This window comes from Vidua chalybeata, chromosome 9 (assembly GCF_026979565.1).
Source record: "Vidua chalybeata isolate OUT-0048 chromosome 9, bVidCha1 merged haplotype, whole genome shotgun sequence".
In the NCBI taxonomy this organism is placed as follows: Eukaryota; Metazoa; Chordata; class Aves; order Passeriformes; family Viduidae; genus Vidua; species Vidua chalybeata.
The window spans coordinates 4806897-4833922 of NC_071538.1; the positions used below are offsets into that span (position 1 = coordinate 4806897).

General features: G+C 44.4%; 1 protein-coding gene across 1 annotated transcript; it reads right to left on the reverse strand.

The window, feature by feature from the left end:
* TNNI3K (TNNI3 interacting kinase) lies at positions 1-27026 on the reverse strand. The gene is made up of 25 exons (XM_053950240.1): positions 26987-27026; positions 26285-26393; positions 24878-24963; positions 23253-23350; positions 22022-22132; positions 18410-18508; positions 17564-17702; positions 15056-15200; positions 14863-14967; positions 14141-14235; positions 13402-13551; positions 12808-12894; positions 12363-12419; positions 11277-11369; positions 11134-11191; positions 10825-11019; positions 10379-10483; positions 6449-6501; positions 6239-6291; positions 4954-5086; positions 3645-3754; positions 2090-2149; positions 1705-1874; positions 724-803; positions 1-604 (listed from the first exon to the last, which is right to left on the reverse strand). Exons 1-25 carry the CDS (start codon positions 27024-27026, stop codon positions 534-536), a joined length of 2502 nt encoding a protein of 833 aa, XP_053806215.1. The 3' UTR covers positions 1-533.

Consider the following 27026-nt stretch of genomic DNA (forward strand, 5'->3'; position numbering starts at 1 on the left):
TTTTATTGCTTCAGCACTGTTGAAGTAATGCTAGGTGTGCCAGAAGTATTGTCAGAGCCCACCATGCAGTCATAGCTCATGTCTGTCACACTGCTAGAGGCCTCTTTGCAGACCTGCTTCAGGGATCATGGCTGTAGAACAACATCCTCAATCACATCACAGAACCCTGCCATCCATGGGAAATACTGATTCCTGCTCAGCCAGGAAGGCAGCTCTGCCTTGGCCACACAGACAGTATTACAGATACATTTTGTTAATTTGAAAAAAGCCCCCAGAAAATAACAGCACGATTAACTCTGTAATTGCTTCTAGAGGAAGAGTTCAACTGCCCTGCCTCTGTTCTCTTTTTTAATGCTCCACGGTCAGAGCTGCTGCTGCAGGGCACGGGGTGGTCAGCTGAGGGAGATGCAGAAGCAGAATGCAGGACAGGGACATTTGTCATCAACACTAAAGCTGTTCAGTGCACGGATGTCCGTGTGATGCTCAGGGGGCCGTGGTGACAGCCAGGCTGGGGCAGGTGGGCGCTCCCTCCCTCAGCTGCTGTCCTCCAAGCTGCCGCTGCAGGAGTGGAACCTCATGGTGCTCAAGGGGTCTGACACGTACCCTGAGGAGCAGAGAGGGTCCCTGCAGCTGGCACAGAGTGGTCCCCAGCCCTGCCCCCAGTGCCAGCACAGCAGCCTGTCCCATGCTCCGGGGGCTTGGGGAGCACTCTGCATAGCTCACCGTTTTGGTCCACGGGTGGGTAGTGGAAGTTCCTTCTCATGTCATCCAGAGACAGGCCCTGAGAAGGGGGTTGCCCAGTGCTGCAATTTAAACAGGAGGTGTCAGTTTGTAAGGCTGATGATGGCACATCTCCAGACCATGAGAACTTTTTTCCCCCGAGTGGAAGGAAAGAACGGTACCATGAGACATCAGCCTGAGGCCCAGCCACAGCAGTGCAGTAAACAAAAAGCAAGAATAAGTCATGAAGTGAGACCATGACCCCCAGGCCTGCTGGCATTCAGTTACCCTTCCCAGAGTAACTGCCCTCAAATACCCCATTTGGGGCTTCACAGCTGTCTCTGGATTGCCATCTTGGACACAATTCCAGGCATCAATCCAGGGTCATTGACATGTTTTTTGTGTGTCACTGCTAAAAGGTCCTTGCAAATACATTTCTCAGGCAAGGAACATGGGGGAATTACCCTCTAGGCATGGACCAAATCCACTGTCCTGCCAACATGTGGTTCATCCCTGATCCTAGGGATGGGAGTTGCTGTTTGCCCTTGAAACCAGTTCTCCAAGTGGTAGGGTATAACACCTCAGGTATTTACTTAATGGTACAATAATACAGAACCCATGTGTTCTATATTGTGCCTTAAAAAACATCAGGAGCTCTTACTGTTCTGTTGTCATGAAATGAGTGATACCCAGCTTTTAGGATGTACCCTTGTAGGACCAGTACCAGCAATGCTGACACCCACAAACCTCTGCAAAGCTCTTCCTTACATAGCTGTCTCCTGCCTCTGTACCTGCTGGATGGCTCTGGATTCTGTCTTTCTGTCTGTCCCTCTGTCCCTTCCCTTCTCAGCAAGGCCACTTTCTTTGATGGCACAGGTCCAGGGCCCTCTCCTGGTCCTGCCACGCCACCTCCCAGCAGCACAGCCTATTTCTGTCCTCCAGCCACGCCAGGGGAGCCCCCAGGCCCCGGGGGCTTGTACGCACCCCTGGGAGCAGGCAGCGTGGGCTCGCGCGTTGACCGCGTACTCCAGCTCGAAGCGGGTGCGCAGGGCGGCCACGTGGCTGCGCCCGGGGCCACCCCGGGCCACCAGGCAGTCCGAGGATGAGGAGGGAGACAGGGACCCACTGCTGTTGCTGGAGGCTGGAGACATTAACTGGATTAAAAAAAAAAAATAAAGGTACCATTATGGCATATTTACAAGTCCTTTCTCATCTCCCTCGTGTAAGTCGTATCCCACTTTTCCTTGGACTTTTCCAGCAGCTCCAAAGCCACCGCTGTCCTCAGCTGCTGCCACTGTCCCTGTCCCCATCTGCACTCTCATCTGCTTGCATACACACAGACCTCCCCTGCTGGTAGCCTGGTCCTTACCTCAATATTGCACAGACACTCCTCTAACTTTGTGACAACTTCTGAAAACTCTGGTCTCCCCTGGGAACACAACAGGAAAACCAGAGCTGGGTTAAAAACGGGAGGAGGCAGATCTGATGTGATTATATTGACACACAGGGAAGGGATGAGTCACAGTCCCCATCATTTCCCTCGCTGAATTTCATGGCATAGCTGTCAGTGTGTTTGGGAATCTGATGAAATCTGCAAGTTCAGTGCTGAGCTACAACATGAAGACATGTGAACTTTATGAACTTTAACTGCAATTCATCTCTTTTTCTGTAACAATTAGATTTGAGCTAATGATGACTAGATCAAGAAGTTATTTGCTCTGCTCTTTGCCCATGAACAGGACTTCAGACACAGCAAAGCAGAGAGGAGCAGTGGACAAGTTCCTGGCCAGGCTGCCTGTACGGCCATCCTCCTCCCTCCCTTGTCCATGAGAGTTGCACTTAATAAAACTAAATGTTAACTTCTTTACAGAGCTCAGCCCTAGGCCTTATGGCAAATTCTCTGGCTCTAATTAAAGCTCACAAATCCAATTAGCCAATGAAAAAGGCATCTCAGGAGATGCTGCTAATCTTCTAATCACCAGTTTGCCTTTGGAAAAAGCTGCTGTCAAAAGTTTCTGGGAAACAGATGTTCAAGTACCTGATAAATAGAAACAGGGACACGTCACATGGGAACTAGTTTTCAGCTGGGATGAGCCTTGAATGAAATTAAAGACAAATAAAAGGATACATTTTCTAACTTGGAGGCATTTTATGGCCATCCAGCAAAACCCCTACAGGTATACTCCATTTTCTGCTTTTTTTTTTCCTTTAAACTGAGCAGACCTTGTGGAGAATTTTGACCTGTAAACACTTGTTGAGCCCCAAAACTCACCATTTTTCCATAACAAATGGTAGCAAAGCACTTTTAGTAAAGCAAAATAGAGCCTAATGGAGAAAAGTAGCAAAAAACCCTTAATAAAGATAACTTTGACAGGCTTTTGCTCACATCTTGTGCAAAGTTCTGGCCTTCAGTGGCCTGATTAAGCCATGAATTGTTTTATAGTTCTGTCTTGAAGCTCTAAAACACTAGCAAGATGAAGTGACACTGGAGTCACAGATGGGTAACAAACTTTACTGGGACTCTGAAAAGATTGTTTCTCCTTATAGGGGCTGACTGGCTGTGGGAATGCTGACAAGACACAGGGACTGCACCAATCTCAATTAAAGTCAGCACTTAAATATGACACATTATTAATGATTTTTTAAATGAATGTGTGTTCTTACAAAAATCTGAGAGCAGCAAGGAATTTTCTACTCATTCTGTAACAGCTCAAGTCATAATCAGTATTACATGATTAATTAAATTTTGTTGAAAGGCTAAATGTTAATTTACTTTCCTCCTCAATTCACCAACTCTCCTGTCTTTCCAGACACACCCCATTGCCTGCCTGGGGGCTTTCTGCAGTGACCCTTCCCACAGAAACTGTGTTTTTGGGGCATCAGACAGAGCAAAGTGCCCATTTTCTCTCTGCTGGGGCACTCACCTCAGGACAGGCATTCCAGCCCCTCATCAGCAAGGCAGAGATGGGCTTGGGGATGGAGTAGCCGATGGGGGGGCGGATGTGGTGGTAAGCCATGTCTGCTGCTGCTGCCGCTGCACGGGACAGCCAGAGACCCCCGTCAGCCCCAGAGTCACCCCGGAACAGCCCTGCCCACCTCTGAGACCCCCATCAGCCCCAGAGTCACCCCGGAACAGCCCTGCCCACCTCTGAGACACCCACCAGCCCCAGAGTCACCCCGGAACAGCCCTGCCCACCTCTGAGACACCCGCCAGCCCCAGAGTCACCCCAGAACAGCCCTGCCCACCTCTGAGACACCCGCCAGCCCCAGAGTCACCCCAGAACAGCCCTGCCCACCTCTGAGACACCCGCCAGCCCCAGAGTCACCCCAGAACAGCCCTGCCCACCTCTGAGACACCCGCCAGCCCCAGAGTCACCCCAGAACAGCCCTGCTCACCTCTGAGACACCCGCCAGCCCCAGAGTCACCCCTGTCCCAGGAACACCCTGCTCACCACTGAGACACCCGCCAGCCCCAGAGTCACCCCAGAACAGCCCTGCCCACCTCTGAGACACCCACCAGCCCCAGAGTCACCCCTGTCCCAGGAACACCCTGCCCACCTCTGAGACACCCGCCAGCCCCAGAGTCACCCCTGTCCCAGGAACATCCTGCCCACCTCTGAGACACTCAGCAGTATGGAAACCTACTGCTGAGCCATCCAGCCAAGGAATAAAGGCTGGATGGAGGCTGGAGGTTAAAGGAGGCTTTTGCCATCAGACCAAGAGCAGACTGAGATGCCCATCACCATGGCCACAGCCCGCCTCTGGTCACAGGTCAGACAGCAGTGAGGGTCTCATTGGCAAAGGGGCTGAACCCTCCCTTCTTACCCATGCTGGCCCTGACCACGTCCTGCAGCACTCATGACCTCTAACAGCTCTTTTTCAGACATCCAGGGGTCAGAATCTCAGGAGTGCAAAGTTCAGCCCTGGAAATGTTGCTCTGCTGTTGTACACCCCCCTTCCCCCCGGTTTGTGGATGCTGTCCTGAGGCACACCAAGGAGATGTACCAAGGAATGGCTTTGCAATCCCAACAGTCATGTGAGAGACAGACACCCAGTAGTCAGAGTGTCTTGTTCCTAGTCCTAGACCTAGATAGGATAGTTCTGTGCTCTTCACCAAATGCAATATCTCAGCACTTAAGAACACACACCAGTATGATATGGGTTAAAATCACACAGTGTAGCTACTTCTCGACTTCAGAGAAATTTAAAATATTAATTCATTGAGCATGTTACCTGGTTTGAGGTGAGCAAAGGGAATTTCCCCTGTTAACAGCTCCCAGAGGCACAGGGCGTAGCTGAAGACATCAGCTTTGATGGTGTACCTTGTGCACTGGGTGAACACCTCAGGGGCCATCCAGCGCAGGTTCTGCACACCAGGAAACAGCAATTGCACGTTAGCAGTGTTTGCTTCCTCACACAAGCACCTGTTCCTGTATTTGTACGTGTGTTTTCCTTTGTTTCTTTGTCTCCTACCTCCATCACTCAATAAAATAATTGGTAATCTGCCAGGAAAAGCTCTCACCTGCCTTGCAAGATTGAGTCAGTGTGTTACAGTGCATGATATGGAACTGCATTAGTGCTGTCTCAGGTCTAGAGAGCCAGGCTGAGCTGGCTTAAAACATCACAGTAGGATGAGAATAAAAACCCCAGGCTCAAGGATGGGAAACCACATCATACGGCCTGAGAGATATATGCATATATGGCATATAATAGGAATTAACTACTGCTGCAGCTGGCAGAAGTAAAAGCTGGCAATAGCTGCATTGCACTGGGGCCTGCTCTCTTGGGGTCTTGCTGCTCTCTGCAGGCCCCAGTTGTGAGGCTGCTTCACAAGCAACTTGTCTGTTCCTGGGGTATTGGGTTCAGGGTGGATTTTTAGAGTCCTTGTGTTCCCTACTCTCCACCCACACAGTGAGAGCCACTACTGAGGGTTAAAGAGCTGCTTGCCAAGGCCTGGGCTAGCACCACCATCCTCTGGCACTGCCACTCCGTTCCATCCCACCACCCATCCCAGCCCACATTAACAGCTGGGATGATGTGAACGTTCCTGGCCGTGGAGTGACACACAGGCCACATCTGGACTCAAACCAATGAAGACAACAACTGTCTTGTAAATCTGACTGTGAGCAATGGGCTACTGTGAAGAAAAGAGCTGTGAAATAAGGGAACCAGTGCTGAGTAGCTGTTAGAAAAAGGAACCACCTGCCAACAGCATGTGCATAGGGAAGAGTGGATTAAAAATAACTCTTTAGTGAGGAATTGGAGCAATAGAGTTCCAAAGACAGCCTCATAAAGCATTTTTTTTTCTGCTGCAGATGTCATCTATTTCCTCAACTCTGTTCTTGAAGACAGAGGAAAAAAATAAAACCAAGACAGAAAAACTCTGAGAGAGATTTAATACTATACCTGTCCGTCTATTCCAACAATCATATTTCCAATGTCTTTTCTCCTAAACTGTGTTTGCCTGTATGTTTGATATTAATTATGTGGAACAAAACAAGAAACAAAATAAACAAACCCCAGGTTGTTTTGTCATGTTGTCTTCATCCAGGGATTGCAGAAATCGAGATTCTGAAACAGAGCAAGAAAAAGAATTACTCTCTGGCCAATACACTTATTATACAGAAGTCCTACCTTAAGTGCAATTCCACAGGACCTCTCAGTAAGCACATGTTTAGTTTTAGAGAATTTGGGGTTAATTTATAAGTGTTTAATAAAAACTCCTTACCTCCAAAATCAGCAACTACTGCATGACCATCCTCATATAGGAGAATATTGTGACTGGGAAAAAAAAAACACTATGGGTAGTTGATAGTGTCTTAAAGATGGTGAAAATGCTATAGTTTTTGGGTCATAGCTAAACATTTGAGTTCAATTCACCTCCTTGGATAGCTATATGTCTACAGGTATGCCTCGTATTTACTGTTAGAAAGTACACATTCCCCCTGAGAGGGCAAGCCAACCTTTGACTCATCTGCATGCAACAAAGCCAGAGAGACTTTTAGAAATCGGCAAAAAAACCACAGCGTTCAAACAAAATGGGAACTTGGGGAAAGACCCACAAGCTGCTTTAGCTAGGTCACAAGTTTCCAGTACCTCTGGAGAAGAAGATTTCCCTGCCCCAGTCACTACACCTTCACAGCACAGGTCTGTGTAAGGGTTGAGCAAATCACAGCATAAGGAATGTTGACACAACAATGCTCTCAGGATATTTATCAAATGCTGACTGAGCCAAGAAAATTCAGAAGAGTGAAAAGTGTATGAAAAACAACAATGAAAAAGTTGGCAAGAGTTTATATGAGGAGGGAAAATGGAAGTAATATTGATGGTCTCAACAAAAAGCACAACTTGCTCATATTAGAGCTGTGGACACAAACAAGAACAGTCAAGTGAGGAACATAAATTTTATCAGAAAGCAGTGTTAGGACAGAAAAAAAAATTAAGCTCTCCCAAGCAGGACTCCCACAAATCACTGTCTTCAAGATTTCCACCTTCACTTAAACCCAACCCTTGGGATGATAAATTTAATCATAAAATTGTAACCATGACTCTCTTGATTTGTATTTGATATGATTTTAGCTCTCATATGTACTTTCCATCAAAACATTGATGTGATTTTAGTATGACATGTGGAATTGTTTTGAGACCCACACCATATGCCAAATGAAAATATGAATCAAACACAAGGCTGAACTAGAGAGACTCTTGAAGGCTGTGCCCCAGGGTGGGTGTAGGTACACAAGCCATACAAAGCTACAGACTTTGCTGTGCTCTTTGCTCAAATTTGGCCTCTGTCAGTAGGGACAAAAATTATCACCATGTCTCAATGTCAATAAACTACACTGAGCCCTAGCTTCAATTTCAATCTATTCCAGGATTGTGTAGACATGAATAAATCCAACTTGACAAGTCAAGACATAATGAAGACCTAGGCTGACAGTTTTTGTGGAGAAGCAGAGAAATCAAATGAAATTCTCTTTCTTCTCATGGCATGCATCAGCCTTTCATAGAATCACAGAATCTTTGAGACTGGAAAAGAAGTCTCCAAGACCTCCAAGATCACAGAGTCCAACCTGTGACCAATCCCCACCTTGTCCCCAGCCCAGAGCACTGAGTGCAATGTTCAGTTTTCCTTGGACACCACCAGGGATGGGAAATCTGCCACTGCCCTGGGCAGCCTCTTCCAGTGCCTGACCACCATTTCAGTGAAGAAATCCTCCCTGATGCCCAACTTGAACCTCCCCTGGCCCAGGATCTGACCAACAGTGCTGAAATGCTCATCATGGTGCTGAGTGCATTGATGGGTATGACTGAGAGCAGGAAGCAGGCTCTGACAGGGTTTTGTCAGTCTCTTACCTCCAGGGAGCACTACAGTCACTGATTTTTCTTTTTTAAAGTAAAAAATACACCCCACAGAAATAAGGCTTGGAAGGTACATCTTAAAAATGCTGTTATTGCCTCAGTGACACTGGAAAATTTGAAAACCTCAGATGAAACAGGTACTTTTAAGCTTGGGTTTTGAGAAATACAGCAAGAAAAATCCAAGCTGAACTGAGCTGGCAGAAGACTAATACTGAGTTCAGCAGAATCAGAAATTAATTGTCTTCTCTTAAGGTCACACAGGGATTGCAGTGGTGAGAGCAGGCATTGTTCTCTTCATGAAACCATGGAAGGAAGAAAACGAGGTAAGAATGAGGAGTGTGCAATCATCTTGGCTTTGGGAGAGGACATGGTGCTGGGGTCTGCCAGGCACAGAGGCTTCTCTCTCCCATGGCAAGTGACAGGCTCAGCATGTCCCATTCACAGGGATTCGGGCCATTAAAAGATCCTTCTGCTTTTCACACGCTGTGGGTGTAATGAAAAGCAATGGATATTTTAGGATTTCACAAGGGATATTTCAACAAAGAGGAGTCATGGACTCCGTCCTCATTACCACCAGGCTGCCATCCTCTCTCTCATCTTCCTCACCAAGCAGCTCTCAGAAGTATTCACAGATAGTTAGAGTCATCAAAAACAGGTCAGTCACTCAAAGGCTTCCTCCAGCCATGTTCAGCTGTTATGGCTTAAATTAAATGGATAATAAAATGGTCTCTCTTTTATTAAAGTGCTATAATCATCGTGGCTGCCATCCCTGACCGTGGTGTAAGTGGTAATAAGTTGATGCATGTCACAATTTCTGATGGCTGTCAGAACTGAAAAGCAAAATAAAGCTCCCAATTATTCTTCAAATGGAAGGATAACCCCTTTTCCAGGGTAGAGACACGAAAGATTAATTTTCTTCTCTTTTCTGTCAAGCCATATTGCAGGTTTATTTAATGCATTATATGCAGTGCATTAGATTTCAGAATTCACAAAGGTGGTTATGAGTTTTGTGAAAATTTAAGGTAAAAATATGAGGCTCCTGTGAAGCCACTGGCAAAACTTAACATAGATTTTCACTCTTAGTCTTTCTCTTAAGCTGTTGCAAAGATTTTCATCTGGTAATTGTGCCTGTGGGTTGGCTGGGAGTCATGCTGCAAACATGACTCCTGCTCTTGCACTCAGCTTTCAGAAGTTGAGCTCTCTCAGCAGCACACATCAATGGCACCAACAACCCTAGAGCACATTATCTTCTGACCCTTACAAATATGACCTATATGACTTCTGTGGGGCTTTCTGGCTCTCTAGGAAGATACCGGTTTGGGTTTTCTTTTGAGGAAATCATTATTTAAAATCCTTCACTGCAGAACTGTTTTCCTAAGAGCCACCAAGGCATGAAGCTGCCCTGTGAGGTCTTAGCCCTGGCTGCCCTGGTCTGAGCCCTGACTCCCCTAGAGCAGTTCCACAGGCTGCAGTCAGGCATGGGGTTCTTGGTTCGTGCCACTGCCTCAGCAGCAAGGCTTTCCCTTGGAACAACACAATTTGTGGCCTGGAAGGACTGGGCAGGGATGCAGGGACGTGAAAGAGGCTCCAAGGATAGTGGAGGATGCCATGCCAGTGTGCCTGCTGCTCTTGAGGGCTGACAGAGCTAAGGACCATGTTTTGGCTTTAGCAAAAGGATGGTTTTCATCTCCAATCTTGCAATCAGAGCAGCTCAGGTGTTTCATCCCTGTTGCTGAAACATGCACAAGACGGTATCCACAGCTAGAACAGAAAGAACAGGCTTTTCCCTGCAGATACGAGGCCCCAGTGCTCCCACTGGGACACCACCAAAGAGATGGATGAGTGCCCAGTCCCATGCAAGAATCCCAGCTCCCAGAGGGGAGCAGCCAGAGCTGCTGTTAGCTGCAACAAATGAGCCAAGCAAACCGAGAAACACACCAGCTCAGTGATTGTGGGGAGATATTTACAGTGAAAGAGACAAAGCAAAGGGACAGGGATGAAGTGATGAGGGAATGTGACCAAGTGCCCTTTGACAGACGGTGTTAGGCTGAAACTCAGCACTGCAAAACAGAGATTCAGGCAAACAAACAGATGCAGGAAAACACTGTCAGTGACTGCAGCCTTCCAGGACAACCACAGTTAAACTGTTGTGATTTGTACAGGTTTGTATAAAACCCCTGAGATTATTTTCAACTGAGTGCTAATGAGACACTGGGGTTGCAGGAGACTGCACGGTGTCCCTGTGGCTTTGAGCTTTCATGTTGTCTAAATTTTTAGGTTAAAGACAGAAACTGACCTGTTCAGATCCCGATGTATGATGGGCTGTGTGAGATTGTGTAGGTACTCCATGCCTCTGGCCACATCTACAGCAATGATTAATTTAGACTGCAGATCAAGAATTCTGTATTTTGTAAAAAAAAAAAAAAATACTACTTGAAGTTAATAGACAGTTGAAAATTATTCTGATCTGTAAATCATGCAACATTTAAAATTGTTTTACATACAAAATAATGTTACATAATCTATGTAAAGTAAATCTATATACTGTAAAATAATGACATTAAGAAGTTTGTGAAGACTTATCAGTTTACCTTGTACACCCAATAAACTGAACCAAAGCTTAACATTTTCTAGAGTGCTCCTTTCTCTATTGTCCTATGCTGAAATGAATATTTACATCAGCTTCGATTTCCTGCTCTTCTAAATTCTGTAAGCAGGCCCACAGGCGCATGAGGGCAATACCTCTTCTGCTCATGGAGCAGGGAGAAGAGTGATCCCCCAGAGATGTACTGGGTGACAATGGCAAACTGGCTGGGGTCATCCAGGCAGGCTCCCACGAACTGGATGACACAGGGATGGTTCAGTCGGCAGAGGATGGAAACCTCACGGCAGAACATTTCCACATCAGACTTGGAGCAGTACGTGTTGGCTCGGTAACTTAGGATTGACAGGAGACGAAGCAGAAGGCAAAGGTATCATAAAATATGGGCTTTTGAAACACTTCAAGCTAGGTGATTGACCAAGCAGGATGGAAAAACCTGACAAACTTACCGTTTGATTGCAACAATTTTATTTCTACATCGTCCCTTATAGACTTTTCCAAAAGACCCTAAAATAGTTTAAAATAAATAAGCTCAAATATGTTTGTTATGAACATCAAACATTTAAAGTGAATGCACTTTCACTTCTAGTACCTGAGCCGATAATCTCGTGGAACTCTATCTCAGAGAGCTGCAGGTGGAAGTGTGATGGCAAACCAGCACGGAGGAGGAGGACATCGGCCTTTTCTGCAAGAGAAACACCCAACCTTTTTGTAAAACACAGCCAGGGGAGGATCAGGCACAAAAGCACTGGACTCCAGAACTCTTGCACTGGGAAAGCTGATTTTTCCCTGTAAACTGACTGCTAATCCTGCTCCCTGTTACAGCAGAGCCCAGTGACAGACACATCCTTGTGCAGGCTGCCCTGGGCACTCCTGGCTTTAGCACCTGGCAGCCACGAGCACTGTCCCAGACTCTGCCTGCACCATGGGATGGTAGCGCAGAATCCCTTACATGGAGAACTCATTCCTTCTTTTTGTGCAGCCAGTGCTCGTTGCTGCTGCTGGGGATGCTATTCCAGAGCCAACTGGCCCTTGGTGACACGTGGAATCTAAACTCTGCAACTGAATTTAGTTGTCAAATGTCTCTATCTCATTGATCTTTTTAGTTTATTATTATAAAGTTTATCAGAATATTTCTAAACAGAGCATTTTGATACTGCTATGTAAAGGATGTAAGGATTTTATTATATTCAGAGTGAACATTTAAAGTGGAAAATTGAAAGTACTACAAAAAAAAAAAAGAGAAAAATATCTTAAAATACCTTAAAATATTTATCTGAATGTTTCAGCTGTATTTGTTTCACAAATTATTTTTGGACAGAATTTTTCTTATAAGGATAATTCGGGTGTTCTATGGTGTGATTTAAATGATACTTATTTGCATTCATGGAGAAACGGGTATTTCATTAGTGCTATTTCACATAACAGACTTTCCTCAAAGAAATAAAAAGAAATATATATAATTTTAAAGTGAATGAAAACAAGGCAAATACAGAAATTGTCATTATACTGAGTAACAAAGCTAAGTATATTGTTTCCTAAAAATATCCCAGGGAAATGGAACAATGTACCATAAAAAGTCCAGGAATCATGAATCCCGTGTAGGATGTTCAGGCTGACAAATACATTGGATCAAAGGACTACAAAAGTTCACGTTTTCCCTTGCCATTGCAAATACCTTTTGTCATGCTTTTAATCTTCCCTAGGGGGGATGGCACTGACACGTAGGAACCGTCTGAAATAAAGAACAGAGTGAAATTAGGGAGTTCAACGACAACATAAGTGATGGTGCTGATAAATTAATGAGTCAATGATGCCAGAAAGAATTAATAATAAAGGGTGAGAATTCAGATAAACACACCAACACGTCTGATGGGAGATGGTTTGGGCTGGGATAGAGTTCATTTTCCTCACTGTACCAGGCCCAGCAGACTGGGGTGTTGTATGGCTGCAACCTTGAATGGAATCTGTGTATGGCCAGAAAATGGTGAGTCCCATGGCAAAGATTTTATTTGTGCTGGACAGGACTGACCCAAAGCTCTCTGACATGGGTGGAGCACTTCCAGAGATTTCAGCAGTCTTTGGATCAGGCCCTTTGAGTAAAATGATTGCTCGGCCCATACCTCCTCCAGGCTGGGAGTATTCATTGCAGGGGGATTCATCCTGAGGTCTCTTGTAATGCTTCAGGAGGGTCACAATTGCATCATGACCTAGGGAAGAAAGAGAAATACAAGGATTTGCAGGTAACTCAAAAGACTTAAAAAAAAATAGTTTATACAAAATCTGGGGATTTAAAAAAAATGTTAAACATGCCTATAAAATATGCAAAGACATGGTGATGCTAATCTAAACCTACTGCGATTCTTAATTGTAGAAATATGGGAAATTTCTGCCAGTAAAAACATGCATGTTATTTTCTCAAGTCCACCTACTCCTAAAATGCAAGATATGGCAAAGGAAAACTCTGCTGCAGAAATCCTGCAATGGAAGCTGGCAATAGTCTTCAGTGAACTCTTCTTGAGTTTGTGCTGGATTAAACTAATGTTTAACAGGGATTTGAGATGACAAATGGAAGGGCTGGTGGTGGGAGCAGTGGTGGGAGCTCGGTCTGCAGGCATTGGCAGGTTATTTTGCAGCATTATCTCCTTCCCAAGCTGCCCTCTCCTTCCTGCACAGATTCTGTGGGTTTTGTAGCAGAAACTGGAAAATTAAAATACCTTTCTCATAAGCCCACATCAAACAGGTCTGCTCATCCTTTTCTCCACTGGACCTGCTGGGATCACAAGCTACAAGATTCATGTCAGCTCCGTTATCCAGCAAGAACTGCACAAGGCGAATGTGGCCATGGTAGCAAGCACAGTGCAACCCTGGAACATCAGAGAAGTGCAGGGAGCACAGCTGTCAGAACATGCAATGGGACTGCAGCAACAACTGTAAAGTGCAAATTGAGCTCCTCAATAAATAAATATGTCGTCAAAAAATACCTGAGGCAAGAGGAGAAAATTAAACATTAAGGCTGCAAGAACCAATCTATTGCCTCTGCACAATGTGCCACCACTTCCTCTGCCAGCTGCAAACCACATTTAATGACTCTGTATGTGAGAAAAAGCAAGTGGAAACAAAGGCAGCTCTGTGTAATGGGGATAGGAAGGTGCGGAGCCCTTCAGACACTACATTCCAGAAACCCATCTCTTTGCAGAATAACTTCTAACACTACTTAGAAGCCTTAATATGGGAGGAACAGTTTACAGCAGGTTTTGTTACTCATATACATCCTAATGAGCCTGATACATCCTCACTGAAGCCTTATCACTTCTATGTCTCCAGTAGAAATACTTCAAGAAAGCTGTGCTCTGTCTGAAAGGCACTGGGGTGCTGGAAATCCTGATGGTGTATGGCTTCCCAATATTTTGGTGCTGGTATATACCCTCATACCAGTAAGCATGGTGATGTTACCTGTGTGCCCATCTCTCCCCTGATGATTGATGCTTACAACATTCTGGTCAAGAAGAAACTTGACAAGTTCTATGTTCTTTCCATAGGTGCAAGCGCTGCAGAAGTAAAAAGGGAGTGGTGAGTGCTATAGTCCATAAAAGAAGTACTTTGGGTAGCCAAAAAGGAATTACAAAGAGATAAAAATGCAGTAATAAAGGATCATTAGAAATGTGCAAATGCATGATTATTCCACCAGAGCATATTCATTTTTATCGTTTCAGAAACATTCTAATTATTGCTGAATCACCTAATCTTGCACAGTTGTGCCAACAGTCTGTGTTGCAAAGTGCCTCTTAAATAGCCTTTACAAAATTCCAGCATGCCCACCGAACTGTTTTACCACCTGGTTTCTCGTTCAGAGTAACTGGCTCCAGCAGACATCCAGGTGGAACAAGCTCTGATCCCAGCTCCCAAACTGGACAAGGAGAGGAACCATTGTCCAACCAGGTGTTGGTGAACCTGATTTTCACTGCCTGGTTCTGCCTCTTGCTTCATGCCCTGTCATGTATCTCACGACACAAACTCACCCTCCCTGTGTAGCTCTCTGCTCACTCTGTTCCTCACCTGGCTGCTGGGGAGACATTTGTAATTTTGGGTGCTGTGAGACATTTGTAATTTTGGGTGTTGTGCTGCACACGTGTGTAAAGTGGAGCTCTACTGACAATGGCATTTGAACACCTCACCTGTGGAAAGCTGTTTCACTGAATATATTTTCTTTAGTGAGACTTTCTGTTCCTGAGAGCTGAATTATTTCCTTGACAACTTCAAACTTCCCATTGTAACAGGCACTGAAGAGGAAGCCAGTACAGAGGTGTTAGCAAAACCAGCTTTCCCAAGAGCCCCAAACCTGTCCAGCAGCTGCTCCAGGGCACTCACAGGTGTAGAGGTGTGTCTCCATAGATATTCACCACGTGGGGCTGCACTTCAAAGCTGCTCTGCAGTAAGAACTTCACAATGTCATGGTGTCCAAATCGAGAGCAGAAGTGCAGAGGCACATGATCTTCGTTGTCCTGAGCATTCACTGCCGGTCGACCCAGAAAAAGACCACAGAAAGGATTTTATCCTTAACACAGCGTGTCTGGGATAGTTTTAGATATTTAGTAGAATTTAATGTGTTGTGTTTATGCATTTGGAAACCTCCTGGAAAAATATTTGCGGACGTATTTGTTGAAAATTGAAATTTCTGTGATCTTTTGGATATCAAACCCACATTGTTCCGTGCCACCTGCAGTGCACCACTGTCAAGGTGATTTTCTGAACTTGGGGCATGACTGCTTTCTTCCAGCTGCAAACTTATTGAGTCCTTTGGCAAAGCTTTCCATGAAAGAATCATGACTTATAAATGACCCTTAGAAAGAGCAATTTTGAAACAAAAGTAAGATAATAACAACATCAACAGAATTGGGAACGTCCAGGCATGACAGAACTGCTGGCATCTACCAGTAGTAGCAAAATATTCAAAGGGCAGTTCCACAGAGTACCCCTGGGGGATCCTTGCTCTGCAGATGGGAATGTTGGAGACTGCCAGCTGTCATGGAGCACATCCCTGCCAGGGATCCTTCTGCCTGCTTACGGGATGGGCAATCGCTGTGGGTTTGGGCTGACTAGCAAGTCACATTGTGTTAAAAGAAATAGCTCAAGTTTGCGACCCCAATTACTGGTCTGCACTGAACAGTGCCAAATTTATTCAGGTTCTTTCCCCAGTTCCTTTCATTCCTGGGCACTAAAGACTTTTCCTCTGCTGCTGCATTTACAGCAAGTTTCAAAGTGTGCTACTTTAAGAGCAAAAGGCTTCCCGCTTCCAGTCTCTCTTTTCTTTTTTTCTGTGCTGAAGATTTTGAGTTTAAAGAGAAGAACCTGAAATGGTGCCCCAGATTCTTTCCTTTTGGAATAAACTCTCTAACAGAGGGTAAACCTCCCACTGCATTGTCATGATGAGAGAACGTCTCTTTCCCCCCCCCTTTATTATAATTATATCAGCCCAGTGCACACACACCAAGGCTGAAACACCCTGAGCTCACTACTGAAAACAGTATGCACAGACCTGACTCTGTGCTTCCCTCCACACTTTTTTGTCACAGGAGGAGAATGTGTGATTGCAGGCAGGACTCACACAGAACATGGTAAATTGATGTATTAACCAGCAGTACATTTCCAAGCAATATACTGTTACTTCCCAAAAAACATTTCTGTCTCTTACTCTGAGGGTAAGAAATTAATTTTTAAATAATTTGGAGTTTGCTCAGTATTTCACAGAATCGTAGAATGGCCTGGGTTAGATGGGACCCTGATCTTTAAGGTCCCTCCCCGTGGGCAGGGACACCTCCCACTGTCCCAGGCTGCTCCAAGCTCCAATGTCCAGCCTGGCCTTGGGCACTGCCAGGGATCCAGGGGCAGCCACAGCTGCTCTGGGCACCTGTGCCAGGGCCTGCCCACCCTGCCAGGGAAGGATTTTTCCCTGGTGTTTAATCTAACCCTGCCCTCTGTCAGTTTGAAGCCATTTCCCTCGTCCTGGCACTCCAGGCCCTTGTAAAAAGTCTCTCTCCATCTTTCTTTAAGGCTCCCTTCAGGTGCAGGTAAGAATCTCTGCACTGATAATCACAACATGCCTAAAATGTGACCTGTAAGTTACAGCATTTGTGTGCCTTTGTGGGCTGTGTCACTGGTGTGCACATGAAAAGAACCCACAGAACCACCAGCTGCACACTGACATTAGCCACAGGAGAAAATATTTTAAATATTATATTAATGCAGAATATAAGCAATGAATTGCTATGTCCCAGCCAGAGTCACATCACTGTGAGGCCACCTGGATGAAGAACTCACCCAATGCCCAAAGTGTGCTGAGAGACTTTTGTCCAGCCCGTCAAGTCTTCACACAGGCACTTTCTCAGACAGAAAATGGCCCACAGTGAAGAGTGGGAAGCTTGTGGAGCATAATAAATCATGTGCTAAAAAATCCCCTTTTCTGTGGAATTTTGATTTCCATATTGATTATTTTAAATTACTTGCTGCATAATTTTGACTTAAAATCCTTCTCCTGTACCTCATTCACTAGTTCTCTGTGCATTTGAGTCACTTTGACCACAGACCCCCACCACATGGCCACATGTTCCCTGCCTGGATCAATGTCTAAATAATGAGCCGCCTGTATATTAATCTTGTTTTCTGCCCCTGTTTTTCACCTCTAACTTATTACTGAAAATATAGTAAACGTGAGATGACAAACCAGCATACTTAACCAAGGAAAGCTTTCCAACTGCTGTTTTTTTGTTTTGGCTGTCCAAAGATGATACACAGACACACAGTACAAAGAGTGTGTGTTAGGAAGCTAAGACTCTGTTTAGAAAACAAAGTGTTAAAGATGATTTTTAAATATCTTACCATCAGCTTTGCTTCCCTCTTCCATCAAAAGCTTTGTGATGTTGAGAAAGCCTTTGGCAGCAGCCAGGTGGAGAGGTCTGTCCCCAACTTCACCACTTGCATTCACATCGGCTCCAAACTTCAGTAACAGGTGCGTTACCTAAATATTTAATTAAGGTTAATTAAAATATCACATGAAAATAAAACTCTGAGAAAACCAGATGCAATAGTGCATTGGGTAATACTGTATGTGAGCATCTCCGTAAAGCTAAAACAGGGAAACGAGATTCAATAGAAAACTCTTTTTTAAGTTACATGTCTATAAAAATATTAAAATTCTCAAAAGCAAGCAGACATTCTATTCTGAAAAACATCCTCTATGGTGAATGGATGTAGAGGAATTTCTCATGGAACAAGGACATGCTATCCTTGATGCTATTCCTTTGCAGGAACTGGACAACCCTGGCTTGCAGATTACAGAGTTACTTTAAAGTATTTAGGACATCCTTGAAAAGGCAATAAGCTTTGTACAAACACAATGGTCAATGCTGGACGCTGAAAACTGTCACGTCCTATAACCTGATCAGACGCTTGTAGTATAACAGCCAATCAACAAGTGACTTGTAGATGTAATCATATTAGGTTAGCCAATGAATGTTAATTAGCTGTTGTATTATGTAAGGCAATAAGGTATAAAATATGGATAAATTAGACAATAAAGAAGGACGACATCTAGCCATATTGGTTTGAGTGTCATTACTCCGGCCGGCTCTCCGTGGGACCCTCTTCAAATGGACACCAGAGCCATCAGTGTAACAAAGGAGCAGCCCCAGAGCCCCCCAGGCAGAGCTGTGAGTGCCCAGGTACCTGCTGGTGGCCGCAGTAGGCAGCGATGTGCAGCGGGGTGAAGAACACGGCGTCCTGCACGTTCACGTAGGCGCCGTGCTGCAGCAGAACGTCCACAGCCTGCAAGGAAACCAGCAGGAATGCCCATCAGAAGCACTGTGCATGTATTGCATGTGCTCAGCTGGTAAAACAGGACTTGGAAACCTCATGCCTCCAGTTTAAAAAATGCCAAACAGCCCCAAACAAACGAGTTATAAAGGTGCAGAGCATGTAAAAGTGATTAACTTACAGTACTTGAACTGAACACTGAATGTCACTGATGCTTTATAAATGAGCCTGAAAATCCATGTGCCACTAGAAAAACTGATTCATGAAGTAAGAGGCACAGAAATGGCTGTCTGGATATTCTCAGAACAACCTTTAATTTCTTCTAGACATTATGAACAAAGAGCTGTAAACATATCAGAGTTTTTAGAAGTGAAAAAGTCACACAAAATGAAAGATCCTTTTAAATTTGTGAAGGTAAATCCTCAAACATGGAAAGATTTCTTTGTATTTTAGAACATAAGAGCTCTTTGGTTTCAATAAATAACCCTAAGTGCTTTCTTTCAAATTTCTACTTTTTTTGGTCCTTCAGGAGGCCCATGTTTTTTTGAAAGCTGTGAACTCTCAAGAAATGCCTTGCTGCATAGCTGCCAAAATAGAAGCCCGAGGGAAACCACTTTGGGTTCTACACTGAAGCCGGAGGGGGGTTTTCTGAAGCATGAGGGAGTCTTTGGGCACATGAAGGGCTTGGGCTGGGATTACCTCAGAAGTTCTGCATATCAGCTTGATGCATGCAAAGTTTTGAATGTCACGGTGGTGAAAGACGCTGGACCACGAGTCACGACAGAGGGAAGAACTGGGATTGAAGGGCTACCAAGGACTGGACAGTGGCCAGCTCCTGCACTGTGCTGCTCACACTGGTGCCTGCCCATGGAGAGTCCCTGGAGGGTGGCAGCAGTGCCAGCTGTCATGATGCACGTCTGTCACCTGCTCTTTCAGCTGAGACCCCCAAATCATGGCAAACGTGCAACAACAAGGACAGTCAGTTCAATCCATGCAACTCCTGAGTGCTCAGAGAACACACACTCTTCCCAAGCAACATCAGTGTACAGGGATTGTTTCTTTACACAATTTCAATTATTCTTTTTTCATATGATGGCCTGAAGGTATTTTCTGCATGAAGTCTGTGCCCTGACATATGCAAATGTATCCATTTCCCATTAGTTTTAACCATTTTTCTGTGGCATCAGCTATGATTTCCCCTGGAGGCAGCACTGCGGGGCCAGGTCTGATTATTGCCATGTGTGGGGGTTCTGCATCCTCCCTGGAACGCCCTCAGTGCTGCTTCACTCTCGTTGTGATCCCCTCACCCCGTCCACATACAGTCAGAATTTCCCTTGCTAAATGTCACATGTGTTGACATCCTTTTGCTGTGGATCCTTCTGCTGCCAATCTCAAAAAAGCATTTGACTACATAACAAAAACCTGAAGAAAGATCCCCTGAGATCTTTCTGCTGGCTGTTCTGTCAGCTCTATCAGGCACTCAGGGGATGGGTGGGAATATGCTCAGGTGCTAAATAAAGAACACACTCCATTATTTAGTTAACACAGCTGATTCCCTCCACTGTGTTTCCCATGTCTGGCCGATTTTCAATATCTTGGTGGGCCAGAGGTGGGAACATAGAGCCAGCCAGCCAGGGATTTAATGGTTTGGTGGCTTTCAAATGATTCGTCTAAGACATTTTCCAGCAAACTAGCATGATAAAACTGAAGTTGCAGCTGCTGTCTCTGAAAAGAGATGTTTGGGCCTGTAGCTTTTACACTAATATGACTGAAATGTCTTTGGATCAGCCTGATTTTAATTTAGCCATGAACTGTGAGGCTGTAACACATTCAGGGATGTGACCATAACTCCAATTCTCCTCAAACTCTTTGGGAACTGGAATTCAAAATTTAGATTAATCTAGAAGCTTTCAAGGTGGATCTTCAAGGTGAAAAAAACTGTGTTGAGTGATGTGGATTCATTCCTGATGATGAACATAAAACTAGATGGGTTTTGACACATTTTCCAGGCTGTAGCAATGGCAGCAGTGCTTTGTGATCCCCTGATAAATAGAATGTTGTGTGCTTTACTAAGCAAACTCCACTCAAGTGTAAATGATGAGAGGGGTATAGAGACAGGTTTGATAGTTTGTCAGACAAGATATCTTTCCAGGAAAGAAAAAAGAAGTCTTAGAAAGCACTGAAAGCTGTCATATAGGCATCACAAGTAGGAGGCTGTGCTGGAGGGATGTGCAAGGATAGAAATACTTCAGAAACTAAGGATAAAAAAAAATATTTTTATCCTCAGGAGACAGATGGTGAGTGAAGGTGAAGCTTGCAACCCAGGGAATGTTCCCAAGCTGCAGAGAAGGCAGCTGGGTGGGCTGGTCCAAGGCAGCCAGCAGCATCCCAGTGGGGCTCACACCAGCACAGCCTGGAGAACAAGGGGAGCTAATGCTCCCCTTCTCCTTGTACAGCCAAATGTTATTTCAAAACAGTACTTGAAGCAACATGCACAATATTCTTACTTTGCAATTTTTCTTAAAATTCTCTTACAAAAGGTTTATTCAGAAGTTTTTTGAACACTCAAGTCAATGATCTTCACTTCAAAGACAATTAATTAAGCCACTCTGAAGGCCAGAAGGAGCCAACAAAAACCCCATGAGACAGACATAAGGACTTTGTCTTTTGGAAAAGGGCAAGGGATAAAAACTCATCCTTATAAGGGGGTTTGAAAAATATATTCCATGTTTCCATAAATATTAATGAAATTGTGGACAAAACAAGGTACTTTACCTGGAAGAGGAACTTCTAAGCTGACTCAAAATTTCACAGCAATGTAAAGAAGGAAAGCAAGAACTTGGACTATAAATCATTGGTTCCTAGAGCAGCAGATGGACCAAATGAATTATAGAGCCCCACCCCATTTATGGAGATGCTTCTGATACAGAGCTGATCATTCCCAAGGAAGAAATAAGAAACTTTTCAATACTACTAACAGTTTATTTCTTATTGAGTTAATATTGTTGGGTTGTGAGCACCCTAAACTTGCCCATAACCTCAGCAGGAGCTCAGGATGTGGGAGCAACAGCAGGTCTGCCTTTGGCATTTACAGCAAAAGGCCCAGATGTTTTAGAAATTACTTGAAACCACAGAATGCTCAGAGAAGACTTTGTATTGTCATTAAATACCTGTGGAGAGGAGACATTAAATACCTGTGAATGAGACCATCCCAGAGTCACGGCTCAGGTTAACAGCTCCACCATCATTCTGCACAGAACTATTAGAATCAAAGAATCATCAAGGTTGGAAAAGACCTCCAAGACCTATCAAGTCCAGCCTTTGACCTGTTTCCTTTTGTGCATGTTTGCTCAGTGTAAAAATATATGCACAGATATGATTTTCCCAAAATGCAGAAAAAATTAAAATCCAGCTGTACTTAAGCAGCTCTGAATTTTGTTCTGAAAGACAACAATGTAAACCAGAATGAGCTGCCCGTATCAGCAGCCAGCTGATTCAGTCCTGCACAGCCTCAGGGTGGCATACCTGGTGGTGGCCAGCCATGGTGGCGACGTGCAGGGCCGTCAGCGCCCCGTAGCCAACCTGCTGGATGTCAGCCCCGCCGTGCAGCAGCGCCGTCAGCAGCTCCACGTCGTCCTGGGGAAAGAGAGACCTTTGGAGTTCACTTGAGTCAACAGAATGAATTAAGCATTTAAATTTTAGCTTGTAGAGTTACGTGTTGAATTTTAACCTTTTACTTAAAGAAACCTCTGCCTAGTACACAGGGCATAGGAAAATGCAAATTTCTGAAGCTTCTTGCATAAAGAACAATACCAGAAGAGGCAAAGAACCCAGATAAAGAAGCTCCTCTGTCTCCAAGCCTATCAAGACTGACAGACGTACTCAGATAAGCACCAAAGGACCAAAAGCGCACGCGCAGAGAGGAAAAGTTCAGAAGTTCAGCCATGAGGAAGACCAAAATCTTCAGCCTCAGGACCACCAAGAGACCCCCGTGCGACCACCACAGCAAACCAGGCGTGCCCAGAAGGGCGTGGACTCATTTAGCATGAGAGGCGAGGACAGGCGGGGCCAGGGGTTGAATGTGCATGAAAAAGTTGTGCAATGTGTTCCATATGGAACAGCTTTGGGAATAAAGGTGTGGGTCAGACCGAGGCTCGGGGCACAAGTTTTGGAGAGATATCTCACCTGTGCCGGGTGCTGACATACAGACCCACTTCATAACTACCCCAGGGTGTGGAGTCTGTTTGTTTATTCCTCATATCGCTTCACTGGAAGCCAGGGATTGGAGCCACGTCATTCCTGGGACAGGCCCTCACGGCTGAAGGGAGCAGCACCCGCCCTGGGCTCCCTGGCTGGCCGTGATGGAGAGGGACCAGCACGGCCCAGGGGCTCAGAGTGCCTCGAGAGGCTGGGGGAGCTCTGCCCCAAGCACCAGCCCTCTCTCTTTTGCTATACTGAAGCCTTAAAATGTCTCTATCCTGATTTTATGGTGGCACTGGACAACTCCTCTGTCTTCAGTTGCACTGGATGTCTCCACCAGCAATTCCAAAGCAATATCCCAGCCCATGGATGACACTGCAAAAGCACATGCTGATTCCTGTGCATGGGCTCTTTATGGGGCATTTTCCTGTGCACCACAGATGTGAAACTTATATTTTCACCAGAAATAATGACTAGAGAGCTAATCTAGACAGTACAGACAAATCAGTTGCTCAGCTTTGATTTCCTGCCATCAATTTTATTTAAAATAATTTACCTTATAAGCTGCCAAGTGCAGAGCTGTGAATCCATTTCTGGTTAGTCTGGATGGGCGCAGCCCTTTCAGCATGAGAGTTCTGATGTGGGATTTGTTCCCTTTAGAGAGAAAAGCAGAAAAAAAGACAGTTACAGGAAAGAACATGCAGATGAGGTAAGAAGCTTCTGCGTGAGTTTAAAAGCAGAGAAATAGATATCTTGACTGCTGACCTGAGGCAAGTAATAAAATATATCTTTTGATACTTCAGAATGATGAGGTTGATGGAAATATCTCATTGGCCGGGACAATTGCAGGTCTGGACACATACCAGCTCACTGTTTGTTCACGCTTCAATGAGGATTTGGTAAGGGTAACTGAACTTCTAGAGAAGCAAACCCCTCCTTTAGCATCCAGAGCATGCTGCAGAGAGCTCCATGAACCAGAAGGTGCTTCTGGAACCTCTGGTTCCTCAGTCACTGAGCTCCTTTGCCATCTCAGCACTGGAGCACTGCTCTTCCTACACAGGACATCCTTACAAGGACGGTCGTTTTGGGGAGTGCTAATGTGGGTCCAATAATGTGGTCTAGGCCAGTAGCTTTGCTCTGACCTTTTTTGATGCACAGTGAATAAATACATAAATTTAATAAATTCATCTGCCTTCTGAATACTTGTGACAGTAACCAAGGACAATGTCAGCTCTAGTAGCTCTTTGCCCTTCTCCGAGTATTCACAGAATTAATGATTAGTGTGCATTTTCCTAAACTTCCTCTCAGCTACCCCAACTGCTCTGATGTTCCCATGTATTGATGCCATCTTTGGATAGGATCTTGCACTCAAAAATGACAAGTAAAGATCCACTCATTTTTCAGTAGTGCAGGATCAAGTTGTTCCTCATGGTGAACATCTAACTAAGATTGATAAAATCATTTATGCATGTTATTAGTCAGTACTTTGCAGAGCTGAAACCTCAGGGTAAAAGTCTCTGCCTCTCTCAGCCAATTTCTGCTGAAAATTGTATAACAAGAGCAAACCAAGTGCATGAACTAATGACTTTTTTGTGGATAACAGAGCAGCTGTGTGGATCCAAGTGGAAAATCCCACCATCAGTATGTTTGTATGAGCATCCCAGAACACATCTTGCCCTCTTCCCTTGTGTATTCTGATGTGCTATCTGGAAAAGCCCTATCAGCTGATGTTTGTCATTAGAGCATTTCAGTTATTCTTCTTTTAATCAATGGGAAATAAAATACAGGTATTTTCATTACGGTAGAAAAGTTGGGGGTGTAAATATGGCAAAGTACTGCTACAACAAGGTCCCTGTCCTGGAGCCTGAGCCACGGACAGAATCCAGAAGTGTGGAGCCAGAAATGTTCTGTGATGGGTTTGGATTAACAAATGCACATAGAAGCACTTTTGGACGAGCTGAACACCTGCAGTAAATCATGCTGCATCACCAGCCAGGACTTGGGCAGGCTGAGGAATCAGCGCTTGTGGGGCTCTTTGTAACTCCACTCAAGCCCCTGGTGGGCGGCTCAGAGCGATGCTGAGAGCTGCTCCTCCAGCTGAGAAGGTCCCTGAGAGCTCAGTCCTGCTGCCAGGCAAAGCAGATCCGTGCTGGTGCCGGGGAGCCCCGCTGCAGCACCTACCCCCACACACGCAGCACAGGTGCAGCAGCGAGAGCCCGTTCTCCGTGCGGTAGTTCAGGTTGACTTTGCAGAAGGCTTCATCGGAGCTGAAAAAGGGATTTTACAGATGATTACTCCTTTCATCTTTCAGCACAGCTTCTTGCATGTGGGGAACATTTAAAAGAGAAATCTCAATGTAATTTTTTTGAGACACAAGGCTGAATTTATGCCCAGTTTACAGTCTGTAAATCTAGAAATACTTTAATACTATCAGGTTGAGTGGTCCAGATTTATTGTTTTCTGAGAAATCTGGCTATGCAATCACAATATATACATTGTAAATTTATCTAAATTAGGCAAAATAAGAGGAAAGCCTCTTTAAATATAGAAACAATCCATATAAACTCAGCGTCTGTATTAATGCAATAATAAATACGATGTATTTTTAAAATATGTGTATTGATTTTAAAATGGTGGGTAGGACATGCATAGGGCAGGGGCCATCTTGCTAAATGAAAACAATAACCAGGAAAAGCCTATTAAAAAGTGAGTTTATACCCCCCAGATGAAATCACCGGGACAGTGATCACTGTGCTTGCTTACAGGTTGTTAAATGAGACAGTACTTGGACATTTTAGCTTTTGTCATTGAGCCTTGTGGGCTTCCTTCAGCACAGACTGATTTGTTAGTGATCCATCAAACACTATAAGTAATTACATTTGTTAAAAACTAAATACACCTACAGTTAATATTGCTTTGCAGAATCTCAATTTCGGCCTGCCTATAGAAGCTTCCACTCAGTATCAGCACACCCATGACCCTGAGTTTGCAGAACACTTGGATTTGTGTAACTATAAACCCACCCGGAGGGAGGAGCAACCATTACACATATTTAACAAGGTTACAATACAAAAATAATGTTTCAATGCTTTTCTCAACTCATTTCCAGTCTGTGAGCTGGGAGTTTGCTGCACTGGAGCTTTGCAGGTAATGAACATGTCTGCTGGGTGAGCCTGTGTGTGAGCGTGTGGTCTCCTGAGAAAACCAATTCCTAACTTTGAATCCACTGCTTTTGTGTTTGTTTACAGTAGTACACTTCAGCAATATTCCTGGCTGCAGAAACACATCAGCAAATCTGAAAAGCACACAGCAAAATCAGACATTGTACTAGAGCTAATTATTTTACAAAAGTATAGAGGTGTTTGTTGTAAAATATTGGCATTAATAATCAGCAGCCACTAATTCTGGTACTCTGCTGTGGGGCTCTGCCCAGCACTGTGATCACATATTCCCAAAAATAGACATAAGGAGCATGCATTCCACACAGGAGAAACTCTGTCCATACAAAACACCTGAAACTGAAAATATGGTTTGATAGCAAATAGTAATTTGAAAGAAATCAATAAAGAGATTCACAGAATATTTTACCTGAAAACATGCTTTAACTCTGCCAGCTCCTTTTCCTTGATTTGCAGGTCATCCTCCAACCGCTCCGTGACTGTGGCATAGGATTCACTGACTTTCTTCTTCCATTCATCTACAACAAAAACTCCAAACTGATAAAACACTTCAAAGCACAAGAAGAATAATGTCGCAGTAACCAAAACACTTGATTTTTAAACATCCAATTGTACAATTTCATATATATTTCTATTAAAGTTTAAAATATTGCAGCTATTAAACTGTTCCTGCTGCAGCCAATACAGAAACATATACAAGGATTTCAGAGACAGTGCACATGTATGAACCCTTATCAGAAATATTTTAATATTAAATAATATTCAAGAGAAAACTTAAAGTTCAGGTTACATTTGTTAGCTCTTTTTTCCTCAACAGACACACAGCAGAAACAAGTTAGAGATTTAAAGGTTTTTCTCATGAAGTATGAGTTAAATCAACATAGTATACAAGTTATTATGATTTTATATAATTGCCCAAATAAATTTAGTTTAGTAGCTCTTTTGGCTTTTTTGTCTTCTTTCACAGCCTGTATCTGGGTTAAGTCAAGAACAATACCTGAGCCTTGAACTCAAGAGTAAACCAGGAGAATGAGTTATCTCCTGAAATACCATTTGCTCCTTGCTGATGGATGGATGGCACATTGCCTGTAAAAAAAGTGACATTAGTTACCCGTGCAAGTCTGGGTTGGTCTAGATTTATAATTTCCCAT

Bases quoted from the DNA above. Each gene is read 5' to 3' on its own strand.
- TNNI3K (XM_053950240.1), bottom strand. From the start codon at position 27,026: ATGGGAAATTATAAATCTAGACCAACCCAGACTTGCACGG. The intron at 2,150-3,644 runs GTGAGTGCCCCA...TTGTGTTCCCAG, and splicing joins GCTGGAATGCCTGTCCTGAG to GGGAGACCAGAGTTTTCAGA. The intron at 1,875-2,089 runs GTAAGGACCAGG...TTTTTAATCCAG, and splicing joins AGTGTCTGTGCAATATTGAG to TTAATGTCTCCAGCCTCCAG.